The sequence below is a fragment of the Quercus suber genome, unplaced genomic scaffold, assembly GCF_002906115.3.
Source record: "Quercus suber isolate HL8 unplaced genomic scaffold, Cork oak 2.0 scaffold_530, whole genome shotgun sequence".
In the NCBI taxonomy this organism is placed as follows: Eukaryota; Viridiplantae; Streptophyta; class Magnoliopsida; order Fagales; family Fagaceae; genus Quercus; species Quercus suber.
The window spans coordinates 260,225-277,092 of NW_027069979.1; the positions used below are offsets into that span (position 1 = coordinate 260,225).

The following is a 16,868-nucleotide window of genomic DNA, read 5'->3' on the forward strand; positions in this document are numbered from 1 at the left end:
CACATATTTAGGCTGCTTCTGAACACATATTGCAGCAGTGACAAGAGCTTGGTACAAGTCCCTCGTAGGAAAGTGACAATAGAGCACTGCATCAGCCATTTGTGACAATTTCTCTCCGTTTTAAAACAAGGATCAGGCAACTGTCGCTAATTCAAGATGAATATTCATTAAATATCGAAATTGCAATTTTTATTAGATATAAAAATCATTTTCCAGGTTACTGTTTGCTATGTACTTGTTGAGAATCTCAAGCTGGATATAATTACAAACTAACATTGCAAGGAGGGAGTACACAATCATATGCTAGCAACCTATTCGTTGAGATAATGTGACATGTAAGGTTCATGTCTCAACATATTTCTGCCACCTAGCAAACATCTTGGACTTGTAAAAGTGTGACAGAATCTAATGTGATTGATGCATGATCATTTCCAGATTGCTGGTCGTTTATATTTAGCAAGATCTTATCATAAATGTAAGTGTACTAAGATACGATCAGACTTTCCACATTTATGTCTCCTTGACACTCAGAGGAAAGCTGCCTTCAATTTCTCTAAAACACAGACAGAAAGAAAAGCAGAACGCATTAGAGAAAAAAAAAAATAGAAAGAGCCGAAAGGAAATGAGGATTTGATTCTCAGGAAACAAGCAATGAATGCATGAAGTTTATCAGCTACTGAAACCTTTCAACTTAAAAAGGCTTCCTAGATGCGTATATATAATATAACAAAAAAACTGATATTTAAGAAAAGGAAAGGAAATCTCAAAGGAAAAGCAATTATACCGTGCACATCAAGCAGATCAGCAACAAAAAAAATATGGTAGCTTTCCAGCTTAATAAACAGAAATACATATTATCCCAACAACAACAAAAAAAAAAATCCTTAACGCCCTCTTTCAAATCCAATGCGAGTTCTACTGGAACCTCCATCATAGCCATCTCTCATTGAAGATCCAGCACTTGCTTTCATAGTCCCACCACTACCAACTTTATCGAGGGCTTTCTTACCCTTCTTCACCTCTGTCAAGAACTGATCCAGTCCAAATGGATCTGCCTCTTCAGCCACCTGCTCAAACTCAAGTGGTCCATCTCTTGGAGCAGCCGTTTCAGATGCCCCTGCAAAGCCCTTATCAGGCTTGAAGCGGTCAGTCTTCATGATCTTGTCCAATTGCTCATCAGCGCCACCATAAATCTCCGCATCGACATCTTTCTTTGGCCTGTATAAAGTTGAAAGTGTTGGCTGAGCAGTAAACAAGCCCTTGTCATACACATTGTACTGGTCATCAGTTGCAAATCCTGAGTCCATTCCTTTCTCCTGGTTAAAAAGTCTTTGGTCATACATAACCTCTCCTCCTCTTCCTGCTCCAGCAGAAGCCATGCCAAGAGCAACCTTCTCACTAATATCACGGTCTCTATCTCTTGTGATCTTGCTCTTCTTCCCCATAGCAGCATCCTTGGCTTCCAACCTTCTCTCCCTCTCCCTTTCTCGACGTCGCTCCTCTCGAATTTTTTCACGCCGCATGCGTTCTTCCCTTTCCTCCCTTGATTCCTTAGGCATATCCTTCTCTCTTTCCCTTGCATGCTCATAATCGACTCTCATATCAGAGTTATCCATGGCATTCTTCTCAGTGGGGATTGAAACAGCAGCAGGGGGTGCCACACCAGTTCTCTCCGAACGTGCCCTTTGAGCTAGTGCCCTCAGCTCCTGTTCTTTCCGTTCCTTCTCCTTCATCATCATCTCCTTTTGAACCTTTGATCTCATTGCTACAGCTTCTCGAGCCTTCTGCTCTGCAACATACAATGCTTCTGAAAGCTTTGCAAAATTATCATTGATCTGGACATCTTGAAGGCCCCTGCCATCAGCTGCAAGACGTTTATCAAGAGGAATTGTATAACCTTTTGGGTTCTTCCAATTGGAAATGCAAGGTGGGATTTTCCAATCCTGTTGGTCCTTCACGGTCACAGGCCTAGGAGGAGAATGCATCACTGGCACAGGAGGGGACCCAGACGCCTTTGGAACACGCTTATGCTTGAACTTAGGTGGCTCAAGTGGATCCACGGGCATCTCCATCATCCTGATTATTCTCTCTTTAGCACCTGAGTTGAATGCAACCGATTGCTGTGACGGCTTATACTTTATAAACTTTGAGTCAGAATTCTGTTTTGGCACATTTTTTGGTTGTGCCGCACTCAATCTCACATTCACAATCTTTTCAAGTGCAGCTTTTGTCTCTTGGGTTGTCTCCTCAATCTCTTTCTGCAGCTCATCATCATCATCATCATCATCATCGTTCTCTTCACTATCATTTTTCAAAACCTTTGGAATAAGATCTTTATGATCTGAGTAAACAATCTTGCGGGCATTCTCATTCTGCCTCACAATCGCATCATAGGCAACATTGCCATGGGCATCAACAGTAACAGGAAGAATCTTCGATCCAGGCTTTGATGATCTGTCCCTACCCATGTCAAGTGGGTATTGTGCAATATGGATCTCCGGAAATGCACCCCCATCCCCAAAATCCTCTACCTTTCGGGGAACAAAACCCGCTCGCTTCAAATAAGGAGGAACAGGATTCTGCTTAATAACACTAGACTTCTCCGTCTCAGAGAAGTTAAACCTCTGCTTGAACCACGGATCATTCGAATGATCATAATACAAAGTCGTGGTCGCTTTGGCTGGCGGAAGAACATCCTTCAAAGAAGCCATGATTAAAAATGAAAATCACCAAAAACCCCACTACAGACCTGCAAAAAATAAAACCCAAAAAACAAATCACAATTAGTGCATAGCTACAACAAATACCAATAATTTCTTTCTTATCTAACTACTTAGGGACAACCAGGTTAAATTAATAGATCAAACCAACATTCACACATAAAATCAAACAGCATAAGCTCAAGAACACAATCACACAGAATCTAAATCCAAAACCAATCCAGGAAACACAAATTTAAATTTATCGGGGAAAAAAAAAAAAAAGCTTTAATTGATGAAAACATCGATTATAGATCCTAAAAACCGAACCTTAACCCTAACCCTAACCCTAACCCTAATACCCATATTTATATCTGCAAAATCCTAAAGAATACCCTCACCAAAACCCTCAAAAATCACCAAAATCCAAACCCCAACTACAATTTAAAAAAAAAAAAAAAAAAGGTTAAATTAATCGACCCAATTCGAATCAAACAAAATAAGCTGATATGAGATGAGATAAGCGAAAGAAGAGTTACCTATTGATGTAAACGACCGAGGATGTTCGGAGCAGAGGTAGCGATCAGACTATATCAAGAGACAATCAAAGTATCGAGTGGCTGAAACCGAAACCGAGTTTTTTTTTTTTTTTTGTTAGGATAATTGGTGTGACGATTTTTAAGGATTTCAATTTCGGGGCAACTGGTTTTATGTTTTCCGAGGTCATATTAGTCTTTTTCATCAATGTATGTAGGCGGCGGTTTAAGTTCAAGCTTTCTAAATGTCACGTGCGTTGCACATGAGTGTTAACAATTAACCGACTGTGGGTGGGTGGGTGGTGGTAAATGGTAATTGCAAGTTTTTATTATAGTTTTAGGATTAAAATTGTGAAGTGCAAGCATTTGTTGTCAAATTCCATAACCTTGTACAGTAATTAGGTGTAATACATTAGATTTTTTTTATTAAATTAAAATATTTAATTGTTTAAAAAAAAAAAAAAAAACTTTGTCCTTATATTTTATTAGTCTTTTTAAGTGTTTGAATTCAATTAGCTAAGTTTAACCCTTCTGTTTTATTAGGCAAATTGAAATGGCCATTGGAATGGAATTGACAATATTGATCAAAAATGTTTTCATAATTTAGGGCCAGACTTGTGCAATTAACCTTTTTTTTCTTTTTCTTTTTTAATAAAAGGAGATAGTGAGAGTAAAATTTAATGGGTTGTGGATATTGTTAATTTTTTTTTTTAAGATTAATAATATTTTTATTAAACAATAGGGTTATTTTTAGAAGTACAGAAAAAGGACACCAAAGACTTTTATTCCCTTGATAATAGTAAGTACCGATCTAGAATTTGAGCTTTGGATTAGAATCTATCTAAGTTTTTTTTTTTATTATTATTATTATATATAATTCTAGAGTTAAAACAATGGAAAGAAAAATTTGAATCCTAATTCTTCTCGTAACAAAGAATAGGCAATGTACTTATTATAAAGATTAGTTGTATGTTGCCCGTGAACAATAAAGTCCTTCCACTTTTAGCATTTGGGAAATGCTTAAAAGACAAAACTTTCTGCTTAACTGAATTAGAATCTACTTCATCCCATTGTATCACAAGTCTTTTCCTTAACTATTTGAAGCTTATAAAAAAATTGTATGGCAAATCAAATTATCATTCACATATATTTTAATCATATGGTTTATTAAATTATTTAAACAAGTTACATAACCATAAACTGGGTAATGTTAATGAAAGCAAACATGGATGTTTATTTGGACTCTCACAATGGAAGCAACTTTAGAAGATTTTGTCCATTTTACCCCTTTACAAAAAGCCTAGGTATTACAAATGTAAATTGCTATTGTTTTTCAAACATGCATGCAAACGATGACAATAACAGCTATTGCTGAAGGAAGGGGCCACAGCTTCGTCTGATTTCTCCCAGAACAAAAAGAACAGATTCTCATAAGTCTAGGAACAATGGAGAAAGAACTTAGAAAACAGTAGTATAAATTTACAGCTGTTTATTCATTTATATGAGTCCAAGACCATCACTCTGCCACCAACCCAAGAATTTCCAGACATAAGTACATAGGTCGCTCTAACAACTATTGAGCTACACTTTTTTAAAATAATAATAATAATAAATTCAAGGAAATTATTTTCATTCAAGAATCCGAGTCTTGATATGCGTTCATTAACTTCCCTTCATTCTTTATTAGGGATGAAACTTGCAGTTTCTCTTCAATTACAACTTGTGAATCAGATTAAGTTGGATATGAGAACAGATATGGCACAATTGATGTGTTATGCGTGATGGTTGAACCATTTTATTTCACAATTCACAGAGCTTTCATTTGTATTTGTAGAATGCACAACAGTAGCAGGATTAAATAAAAGAATGTGGATATATATAAAAACAAGGGAGTAGCCCACTGCCAAGCCTTTATGCGTAAAGCAACCTAGGTTCACATACGCATCAAGTAAAGAAACGTACAAAAATATTTTAACAAATGTATAATCGAGTATTGAAATGCACCTGTTATCTATACACTGCAAAATTTGATAACGAGGCTCGAGTGAAATGTATGAACAACCAACACTAAGGTCTGAGATTTTTATCACTGGCCACAATGTAAAATTTCATCTGTATAAAACCACTATAATTCTGAAGCAGTAGCCATGGTTGGCTTGAATGACAGCAGCCCAATAAGTATCAAAGAACTATTTCAGATTCACTTCTACCACAGATCACTCTTTAAGTGAACATTTATTTTCGATCTCTATGAGATCCACCACCACCATTCTGCTTCTTATCACTGTCCTTCTTTGTTCTAGGAGGAGAAAAGAGGGAATGGCGAGAGCCTTGGACTGTATCAGAGTCATATTTTTGTGAAGCAAGGTATGTCAAAGCTGTAACAACATCAGCTATGACTGGCCGCATACTAGGCTGGTCCTGAACACACATTGCAGCAATGGCAAGAGCTTGGTACAAGCCCCTCGAAGGATACTGACCTTGGAGCAAGGGATCAGCCATTTTTGAGAATTTCTCACGATCTTTAAACAAGGGTCTTGCCTGTCATTAAACCAAGATAAAATTTCATTAATTATTGACATCAGAATTTTCACAATCATATAAAAACTGTTTACCATGTCAGTGTTGCTATTAACTTGTTGAGAAGAACCTCAGGTTGCATAATTTCAACTTTATATATTTTGGCATTGCAAGGAGGCGAATAATTATGCATATGCCAGTAACTCATCTGTTGATATAGCCAGGCTCATACATTTTTCGGCTTGTAGCATGTAACATTTATGTGACTATATTTGGAACACTTAAAAACAGGCAATCCTCTTGTACTGATTGTAATGTGATAAAATCTACGCCATTGAGGCACTAACTTAACATAGTGAGATCTCATTATGAAACAGATCCAGTTGTTAGCTCACAAATACTTTAACAAGGACAAGAAAGGCCTGAAACCCCTATCAACATCAGTACATGAAATATGAAATTAAGGTGGCAGTCTCTTACCCATTGAACCAGATTCTGCTCTCCTGCAGCTTTTGAATTGTCAATTGCTTTCCTGCCTGTAATGATCTCCAAAAGAACAACCCCAAAGCTATAAATATCTGATTTCAGAGTCAGTTGACCTGTCATTGCATACTCTGGAGCACAATATCCATAGGTGCCCATGACCCTTGTGGATACATGTGTGTTATCCCCAACAGGCCCGAGTTTGGCCAAGCCAAAATCAGATAGCTTGGGATGATAACCTTCACCAAGCAAAATGTTAGCACATTTCAGATCTCTATATATAACTGGAGGACTAGCTTTGTTATGTAAATACTCCAATCCCTTTGCAGCCCCAGCAGCAATTTTCATTCTTGTATTCCAGTCAAGTTGTTTCTTACCAGCTGAAAGCTCTGCAAAATAAGCATGACACCGAGACCAAGTGAGAGATTTAAAAAGGAAATAGATAAAGAAGGGGAAAAGATGAGAAATAAAAGCACAGCTGCAACACAAGATATATACCAAGTAAGTGGTCTTCCAAAGATCCTAGAGGCATATATTCATAAACCAGAAGCCTTTGATCTCCATCAGCACAATAGCCGATTAAATTAACAAGATTAGGGTGGTGGAGCAGACTTAACATCAAGACTTCAACAAGGAATTCCCTGTTCCCTTGTAACCCATTACGATCAAGCTGCTTGATAGCTACAGCCTATACCAAACACAATAATAAGAAGCAAGTTTCATAATTCATCATCATCCCATATCTTGTAGGCTATATAAAGAATTCGACTCTGAAAATCTTAAAAATCAAAGAGCATAAACGTGATTTCTTTTCCTCTTTTGGGTTAAGCAATCAATAAGCCACCTATAAACAGTTAAAGAGTATGATGGACTAATTACTTTATCTTCTTCTGTTATGAACATTTAATGTCTAATGAACTCAACTAACCTGATCGGTACTTTCCAAACACCCTTTATATACTTTACCAAAACCACCCTCACCCAAAAAACATTCTGCTCTAAAATTTTTAGTTGCAGCTGCCAACTCACGGAATGTAAATGTTTGTGCCGATATATTATCCGACCCGCCACTCTTAGAGCCCTCCTTGTCACTCGAGGAAGCTGTCTTTAATTTCTCTGAAAACAAAAACATAGAAAGAAAAACAGAAAACAATGAGAGGAAAAAAAAAATGAAAATAGCCAAAAGAAAATTTTGGATTTGATTCTCAGGAAATCAGAAGACAATGATCGGAATGATTGCATGAAGTTTATCAACTATGGAACCTTTTACTTTAAAATGCCTCCTAAATGCTTATGTAATTATCATAGGAAAAGGCTACTGTCAATAATATTACAAAAGACACAAACCGATTGTGGCCATTAATGTGATTGATACTATTTCAACAACATAATAAACAAATAAATTAAATTTTTTGTGATTTACCACACATCCGTTTGTATCACTTTTGTATTCTTACCAGGCAATGACCAAAGCAATTATAAAAACAAAAACAAAAAAAAAATCTTATAATCGAAATCAACTCAAAATTTACACACAAACTTTCTTTGCTGATAATAAAAAAAAAAAAAATGAATAGTAAACCAAGCAATCCAATCCCCAATCTTTTTTATTTATTATTTTTCTCTTGGCCCTTTTCAAATCCTGGTAAAACTTCAAAACTCCAAATGGACAATGTCAAAATACAATCGAATTATTTAATCCATGATCAAATCTCCGCAAATCCAGAAAAGAAAGCAAGAAACTTTATCAAACTAAAAAAAAAAAAAAAAAAGCAAACCAATATAAGACTATACTGATTGAAAGCACTATTAACAAACGCATCATTGATTTTCTGCTTAAAATATATACATACAAACACACATGACACATATATCTTAAAATACCAGAAGTGGGTTTGATGGATCCATCTAATGACTTCTTCTCCTTCAGCTCTATTTTCTTCTTAGTCTTTGTCTTCTCTTTACTACTACTCTGTAATCCTCCAGAGCATGGAATCCAACCCATGTTTTTTACTTTTCAAGAAAATATGTATATATATATATATATATTTATTAGCCTATATAGAGTGTTATCAAAGAGAGAAAGAGATTAACAAGAATCAATCAACAGAGAAAGACCAGGGTTCAGATACAGAGAACAAGGTTAGAACTTTGAATATAAGCAGCCACCTCTCTCTCTCTCTCTCTCTCTCTCTCTTCTGGGTCTGTCTGCATATTTTTAAATATTAGTTTCTTTAAATTAAAAAGAAAAATGTTTTGCAAATTGTAACGTTTACTTTTTCTTTGCTTTGTTATTTTGTTTTTTTAATTTTGATTCCACACTAGAAAACAAGATAGATTGGCTTGGATTGGTGGAAAGAGTGACTGGACCACTTTTGAATTTTTGAAGCTCTGAGCTTTGTCGAGGATATACTGCATAAGACGTGCGACGTTGTCGTTTTTGAGGCTAAAAATGAGTGTCACACAAATGAAAAAAAATATCTTTTTGATTTTTCAATGCTTGATTGTTTGACCAATATGATTATTAATTTTTTTTTTTTTAAATTAAACTTTTTATTAACAAGAAGTAGAAATAATGAAGACCATATGTGATGGCATATCACTGGAAACGGGTGGGTTCCACCAGCGGTGATGGAGATTATTCTTTTTTCGTCCTCTACTCAAGAGTCTATCCATGGAATTGAAATCGTCGTTACCGCGTTGATTTGGCCAAATGAGAGGATCTTGGGACAGTGATATGATAACATAACTTGCTTTTAAATTGCATAGCTTAGGAATAATCTCAAACTTATGGTCCGTATTGAAGGTGAAGGAAGGAGAGTAGAATCGAGAAAAATGAAATTAACTCAAAATTAGTATATTTAATTTAATTTGAACTTTTAAGAATGTCATAATTCTGTTTTTAAAAAAATATCATAATTCAAAATTTCAAATCACAAATCATTTTTTTAAAGAAAATTTTAACTTATAGTGTTCACTATTGAAGATAGTTCTTTGTCATCAGTCCAAGACACCATTCAGTTCTTGATTTAAGCGAAAATTGAACTTCAAATCTTTTATTCAACAATCAAAGATTTTATCAATTGAACTAACTGAAAACCACAACCACTAATCAATTGATTGTAATAAAAAAAACATTGGAATCACTAAAAATAAAATTTCTCATTTGAGTAGTCTATTTTATGCTCCATTCACACTATGGTACACGCGTGTTTTTTTTTTTTTTTCTTTATAGTATTTACACCTCTATTATATAGAGCATTACTTCAATTTGTGTCATAAAATGGCATTTTATTTAAATATTTTGCATTAATGGTTATTTCAAACATACTAAATTTTTGGTTTGAATTAAAACATTTTATAAAAATATAGAGTTTAATTTAAAATCTCCTTTAAAAAATATAATGTACCTTATTTTACTTATTTGGTCTCAAATTTAGAGCACATAGAATGCACTAGCGGCTCCACGATAGAGACAAGGTGGTCACAGGACCACCCTAACCTTAAAAAAAAAAAAAAAAAAATCATTACTATATATAAAATTTAAAAATTTTATGATTTTTTTACCCTTAAAAAAATGTGTGACCACCCTAAATTTTTTTAAGCTCAGTATAATTAAACTTTGGACAAAGTTTAGCAACAAATTAACTTGGTTGTAGACTAAGGTTGCAAATCCACTCAATATTTTTTTTAAGGACAAAATTTAGTTACAAAATTAGTTGTAGCTTTAGGCCACAAACTTACTTAATATCTTTTTATTGGATGTGAATTGAACAAAGTTTAGCTACAAAATCGATTGTAGTCTTAGGCTACAAACTCACTTAATATCTTTTTATTGGAAGTAAATTTTGATAAATCCACCATTGGATTGCATCTTCTTCTTATATCCTCCATGTTTGTAAAATTTCAAGAAAATTAAAGATCAATAGTTACGTCATCAATAAATTTTTAAATTGCAAGTTTTTGTAATTTAAAATTATGCATAAAATATAAGATTATAGATTATATAGTAAATGATATCCGATTGACATAAAAATTGACATGTACATTAAGAGCGTAAAGAACATATAATTCAACGGTTAGATTTTCAAAATATGCAGTAATATTTATTTTATTAAGTAAGTTTGTAGCCTAAGGCTACAACCAATTTTGTAGCTAAACTTTGTCCATGTGAATTTTGACAAATCCATCATTGGATTACATCTTCTTCTTATATCCTCCATACTTGAAAATTTTCAAAAAAATTAAAAATCAATAGCTATGTCATCAATAAATTTTTTAAATTACAAGTTTTCGTAATTTAAAATTATGCACAAAATATAAACTTATAGATTATATAGTAAATGATATTCGATTGATACAAAATTTAACATGTGTATTAAGGGCGTAAAGAACATGCAATTCAACGGTTAGATTTTCAAAATATATTGTGATATTTATTTTATTAAGTGAGTTTTTAGACTTAAGTTACAACCAATTTTGTAGCTGTGGGGGAAAGAGGGTCCGGCCCAACGTAATGGGCCGAAGGCCCATAGGAGGGCTATTTTGCGTCCGAGAAGAGGAAGATGAAGAAGGTAGGGCTCGGCTGAAAGTGGGACCCTCAAGATGAAGAATTATCACAGTCCGAAGAGGGCATCTCCTATCCGAAGATGTTGTAATCCTCTGACGCGATATCATAAATCAATTGAATGTGAGAAAAACCAGGATGACCTTCCGAGGACTCCACCTGATCGAGATAAGCTCGGAGCATGCCATGGAACGATAAGAATGGAGAAATATCTAAGGGGAAAGCTGCTGTCACCGTATTTAATACACTGCAACAGCTTTTCTGGCCGCATTTATATGGAGAAGACCCCTGAACAGTGCATCCTAACCTATCGCCACTCACATAGAGCTAAAAGAAGATGCCTGACGTGACATGTACTACAGCAAACTCATGGATGAGGAGCACGTGGACGATGGAGATGAGGACAAGAGTGACTATATAAAGAAAGGAAACTCCTAACAGAGAGGAGGAGGGAACTGGATTGTAACCTTAAGATTGTTATTCATCAGAAAAACAAATAGTGTAGCTCTTCGGATTATCAAAATTTACGTGTGAGTTAATGTTAGCTTGTGTTTGAAAGCTGTGATCTGTTATTATCAACCTCATACTTAATCTAGCTCTTTCACCCATACTCTACAAATTAATTGTGTGGGGTCCGTGGGCCTGATAGCCTCGGTCCATCATATAGCAGGCCCAAGGCCCATGCCGAGGAGCGCAAGCTATTTCTGAGGAGAAGGGGGGAAGCCTATTCTCTTGAATCCACGCCGAGGATACCTTGTCCTCGGCCTGACAAGAGTGATTTCAGGGAGTGGCTAACCCCAAAGTAAGCTNCTCCTTCAGAGGTTTATATACGAGACAGATGGAGCGGTGTCATTCATTCTGCTTAAATTCCGAAGGCGAACCCTGGCCGTTTGATCAGCAACCCATCGTTGGATGCAAAAGACAGAGAGCCGCCTGGAGTGATTGATCCAGCGCTTTGGGAATATGAGATTTACAGCGGCAATAATGAGGCATGCGTCTCTATACCCTCGCGCGTGTAAACGGGGGTATTTATGACTTTCCGTTTCTAAATTTACTAATTTTTCTTATTTTTATCCTTTTTTTCCCGCGTGGCAAATCAAAATCTTACCTTTTCTTCTCGGATGTGAGGGAAAAACTAAAATTTTGAGGGGCTATTGTGGGGGAAAGAGGGTCCGGCCCAACGTAATGGGCCGAAGGCCCATAGGAGGGCTATTTTGCGTCCGAGAAGAGGAAGATGAAGAAGGTAGGGCTCGGCTGAAAGTGGGACCCTCAAGATGAAGAATTATCACAGTCCGAAGAGGGCATCTCCTATCCGAAGATGTTGTAATCCTCTGACGCGATATCATAAATCAATTGAATGTGAGAAAAACCAGGATGACCTTCCGAGGACTCCACCTGATCGAGATAAGCTCGGAGCATGCCATGGAACGATAAGAATGGAGAAATATCTAAGGGAAAGCTGCTGTCACCGTATTTAATACACTGCAACAGCTTTTCTGGCCGCATTTATATGGAGAAGACCCCTGAACAGTGCATCCTAACCTATCGCCACTCACATAGAGCTAAAAGAAGATGCCTGACGTGACATGTACTACAGCAAACTCATGGATGAGGAGCACGTGGACGATGGAGATGAGGACAAGAGTGACTATATAAAGAAAGGAAACTCCTAACAGAGAGGAGGAGAAAACTGGATTGTAACCTAAGATTGTTATTCATCAGAAAAACAAATAGTGTAGCTCTTCGGATTATCAAAATTTACGTGTGAGTTAATGTTAGCTTGTGTTTGAAAGCTGTGATCTGTTATTATCAACCTCATACTTAATCTAGCTCTTTCACCCATACTCTACAAATTAATTGTGTGGGGTCCGTGGGCCACAAAAACCAACCCTACAACAATTATAATAAATAAATGCATATAAATAATTATCATAATTATCAAATTTTAATATTAAACAAATTAAAAAAAGAATATTTATTAAATTTTAATGTTGCATTGTACAGTTTTACTAACATAAATAGTTTTGCTTGTTACGCGGGTGCTAATTTCCAAATATTGTTTGCAAAGCAATTGGAAAAGGTTTTGCTCCATCTAACAATATACAGGAATATGACATATGCCATGTTATGTGCAATGCATATGACTCATTTGTTGGACTAAGTAAGTCATGTGCATTGCACATGACAATGACTAATGTCATTTTCCTATTAATGGTTAGAGTTAACCTAGGCTCCAAAGTCCAAACAAAGGAATGTGCCATCACAATAATATTAGATGAAATTTCACCAAGATATTGTATGCAATTCAACAGGTACAGTCACAATATTAGATGGAATTTCACCAAGATTGATATTACAAATAGAAGTTTAGACATCTATAGTTTCGCGACAACAAACAACAGAATCTATGTCTAACGAAATGTCCCTTTACCGGAACTTAATTAGTGGTTCTCCTTGTTGCTGTCCAAAGCATTTACTGTGGTACAACAGATAAGGCCATGGATGTTTAAATTGTATACATGTGTTTACTGCAAAAAGGTGAATACTCAACTTTCTCCTTATACAATAATTTGGTGCTAAGGAACAGGGCAACCTTAGATGCCCTCAACTTTTACTATTAGATATAGTTCTAGAGAGTGAAGGAAATAGGAACACATATCTAGGATACGCGGATACTCTATTTTTGCTTAAGTACCCATATTTAATAGTATCGTACTTCTTGTACTACTAGATACCTCTAAGATTTGCACCTAGTCGTTTTAAAAAAAGTGCCAATACATTTAAGATTTTTTTTTTGGTGAGAAGCATAACCTTTTTTTTTTTTTTTTGAGAAGCATAACCTAACCCCCTGATAGTGAGAGATAGTGAAAGCATGTACGGATTTATATATATATATATATTTATATTTTGGTTTCACAGTTAAAGACTTATTTAGTAATCTTTTATTTACTTTTTTGGATCTTAGTTTGTATTCTAAATATCATTTAATGGCCCAAGATCTACTTTATTATCTATTATTACTTTTAAATTTATGGGATAATTACAATAAATCCACCTGAGGTTGGGCCCGTTTACACGTTGCCTACCTGTGGTTCAAAACTTATCACTTTACGCACCTGAGGCCTCTTCCGTTAGAGATTTGTTACCCACCTCTCCCTTTGCCGTTAGAAGAACACATTTTTAGAGAAAAACAAACATAACACAAATCAAAAAGTTAGGGTTTGATATTAAAAACAAATGTATATGAATGTAACAAATAAAATTCCAAACAACTACAAATCAAATTGTTTGAAATTAAAACAAGTACTTCACCGGTGGTGGCTCTTTTGTACTTTAACATGATCTTCCCCTTCCACAAATTCATCAACAACCCAATCACCCAGGTCTGAGAGAGGAGAAAAACGATTATGAACCACCCATGGATACCGATCAAGGATCGGCGACACCACTATTAGACTTGGAGCCTCAATCTCCGCCGTCGTTGAGCTACCCACCATAACACCAGTGGACCCAGAGTCACGATAACCTCGTCCATGAGTAACCTTGGCATCGGAGACTGAGCCCAATGAGAAACCCACCTTAATAGACCCGAGAACCACCGCGTTGGAGTTAATACAAGCCGCCAAGGCTTTTCCGGCCACTGGATGTCCAAGAATTCTCGACGAGATGGGTGCGAGAAGCCCCGATCATATCGACAAGAAACCCCTATTTTGGGTTTGAAAATTTTTTGATCATGTGTTCTGGGTTGGGTCACTGCTACTGTTTGGTTGTTTGGCGGTTTGGCCGTTGGTGTTCTAGGTTGGGTCGTTGTTTGAAGATCATGTTGAAGGGGACGATCATGTTGATGAGTGAAGAGTGTTCTGGGTTGGGTCGTTGAAGGGAAAAACGATTATGAACCACCCATGTCTTTTGGGTTGGGTCGTTGTTTGAAGAGTGAAGAGTGTTCATACCTCTTTTTTTTTTTTTTTTTTTTAATTTTGGTTTGGCCATTTATTTCACAACAGAGATCATTACACAGAACCATACCCTTGAACTCAACTCTAAAAACGTGTTGCAGTCTTTGTCCTTGTTACACAAAACCCTCCAAGCTCTTTCAAAAAAATTCAAACCCTAAATTTTTGATTCGTGTTATGTTTGTTTTTCTCTAAAAATGTGTTCTTCTAACGGCAAAGAGAGAGGTGGGTAACAGATCTCTAACGGAAGGAACCTCAGGTGGGTAAAGTGATAAGTTTTGAACCACGGGTAGGCAACGTACAAACGGACCCAACCTTAAGTGGGTTTACTGTAATTATCCCTAAATTTATATATGCTTTCTTCTAAAATATATATATATATATATACATGCTTAAGAATATATAAAAGGTAAATGCATAAAAATCTATAAAATTATAAATAAAATATATTTAATAAGTAATTAATACACATATTCCGGTCGTATCTACCTCTTTTTTTTTTTTTCCCCCTCTAAATTGTCCTTGCAGTGACATCACTACCTTGTTTGTTAGAAGCTATACTAGGAGTTTCAATGCATTTGCAGCCGGGCTTAGTGAGCAAAAAAAAAAAAAAAAAAAATGTTAGTAAGTGCTTTATGACTTATTTTGCTCTTTTTCTCTTTTCCTGTTTATTTGATTTCTTTCTGTGAATATTTGAATTTCTTTGATTAATTACAGAACTAAACAATATAGTTTCTTATGTTGTATGATTGAAATAAATTATTTCTAAGTATAATGAAAATATTTTGTAGACCTTCTCAAAAAAAAAAAAAAAAATTGTGCAGAAAAAAAGGATCGAAGTGCTATCTGTATTTCCAAGTAGAAATCTTTGAGCTTCAAACAACAAGACCATGGGACTTCATGGGTTTAACTGAAACTACAAAATGAAATCCTAACGAGAGTAATGTAACAATTGGCGTTATTAACAGTGGAATATGGCCAAATTCAGAGAGCGTTAGATATGAAGTTTTTGGTCCACCACCTAAGAAATGGAAGGGTACTTATGGAAAAACCATTGAATATTCTAGGAATATCATAAATGTATATTTCCTCTCTCACATGAATTGTGGGTCTCTCATAAATATAATTAGTGGGACCTACACTTATGTGAAATGGGGAGAGTACGTATTTATGGTACTCGGGAGTATTCAATAATTACCCGTACTCGTGTAGGTGGCACTAATTTTTCTTGCAACAAGTAATTTTTTCCCTTCCCGCATTTATGTTATCATTTTTAAAGCTTTACATGGTATATTTTTAAAAGACATAGAAAATTCTAAGGAAAAACCTAAGATTTACCAGAAATAGTGAATTAAAAAGGGATTTTTATAAAACACTCTCAAGTTAATTTTATTTGATTGAGACATTTTCTAGTCTTGATCTTTTGAGTTTAAGTTACCTTACCTCTTTTTTTTTTTTTTTTTTTTTTAAAAGCACAATTATTTATATATTTTTTATATATCACTTTTAACCATTATAACACTAAACCAAAAAAACAAATAAATAAAAAATAGTATTATTGTATGCGCAAAGCGCATGTAATGAGTCTAGTATAATATAATTTTTTTTACTATAAAGTTAGGGGAGTTTTGAACACTGTGTTGTTGCCCCTGAGTATGAGATTTTTTATTTTTTATTTTTAGAATACTAAATATTTTTAACACACACACGTGGAGAGATGAGAGAAGGTCATAAAGAAACTTACAGTGGTGTATATAAAAAAAAAACCTAACTCTTAAATATACAACACAGACTTTAAACCTTTTTAACTCAAGTATAAGATCAACACAGTATCAAAGAAACAATGCAGATATTAAATACATGAGATGATTATTATATTTGATGACATAGTGGAAGTATAATGTTCTAAACCATGGGATGAATTGTTGACACGAGATTGCATCTTTCAAAATGCAATTATGCAAATATGGTCAGTCACGGTGCAACTTGTGGTTTGTCAAGTACAAAATATACAAATTGAATGCAACATTGCACCTCAAATGCCTTCATCCACTCCTTTGAATGCATTGTTGTGTCATAATATGGCTAGAAACTAATAATAAAAAATGGC

At 35.2% G+C, this 16,868-nt stretch overlaps 2 protein-coding genes across 2 annotated transcripts; both read right to left on the reverse strand.

Annotated features, from left to right (window-relative positions):
• Positions 1-741: 741 nt before the first annotated feature.
• On the reverse strand, positions 742-3,380 carry LOC112005307 (SNW/SKI-interacting protein A). Its single transcript, XM_024037550.2, has 2 exons — positions 3,239-3,380; positions 742-2,749 (listed from the first exon to the last, which is right to left on the reverse strand). The coding sequence occupies exon 2, from the start codon at positions 2,709-2,711 to the stop codon at positions 885-887; it is 1,827 nt and encodes a 608-aa protein (XP_023893318.1). The 5' UTR covers positions 2,712-2,749; positions 3,239-3,380; the 3' UTR covers positions 742-884.
• Positions 3,381-5,089: 1,709 nt separating this feature from the next.
• On the reverse strand, positions 5,090-8,485 carry LOC112005309 (probable serine/threonine-protein kinase PBL7). Its single transcript, XM_024037553.2, has 5 exons — positions 8,123-8,485; positions 7,167-7,354; positions 6,737-6,926; positions 6,236-6,627; positions 5,090-5,776 (listed from the first exon to the last, which is right to left on the reverse strand). The coding sequence occupies exons 1-5, from the start codon at positions 8,241-8,243 to the stop codon at positions 5,471-5,473; spliced, it is 1,197 nt and encodes a 398-aa protein (XP_023893321.1). The 5' UTR covers positions 8,244-8,485; the 3' UTR covers positions 5,090-5,470.
• Between the last annotated feature and the right edge of the window lie 8,383 nt (positions 8,486-16,868).

Coding starts and splice junctions, on each gene's coding strand:
- LOC112005307 (XM_024037550.2), bottom strand. CDS start 2,711: ATGGCTTCTTTGAAGGATGTTCTTCCGCCAGCCAAAGCGACCACGACT.
- LOC112005309 (XM_024037553.2), bottom strand. CDS start 8,243: ATGGGTTGGATTCCATGCTCTGGAGGATTACAGAGTAGTAGTAAAGAG. Junction 7,355..8,122: donor ATCCATCAAACCCACTTCTG/GTATTTTAAGAT, acceptor TTTTGTTTTCAG/AGAAATTAAAGACAGCTTCC. Junction 5,777..6,235: donor AGCAGAATCTGGTTCAATGG/GTAAGAGACTGC, acceptor GTTTAATGACAG/GCAAGACCCTTGTTTAAAGA.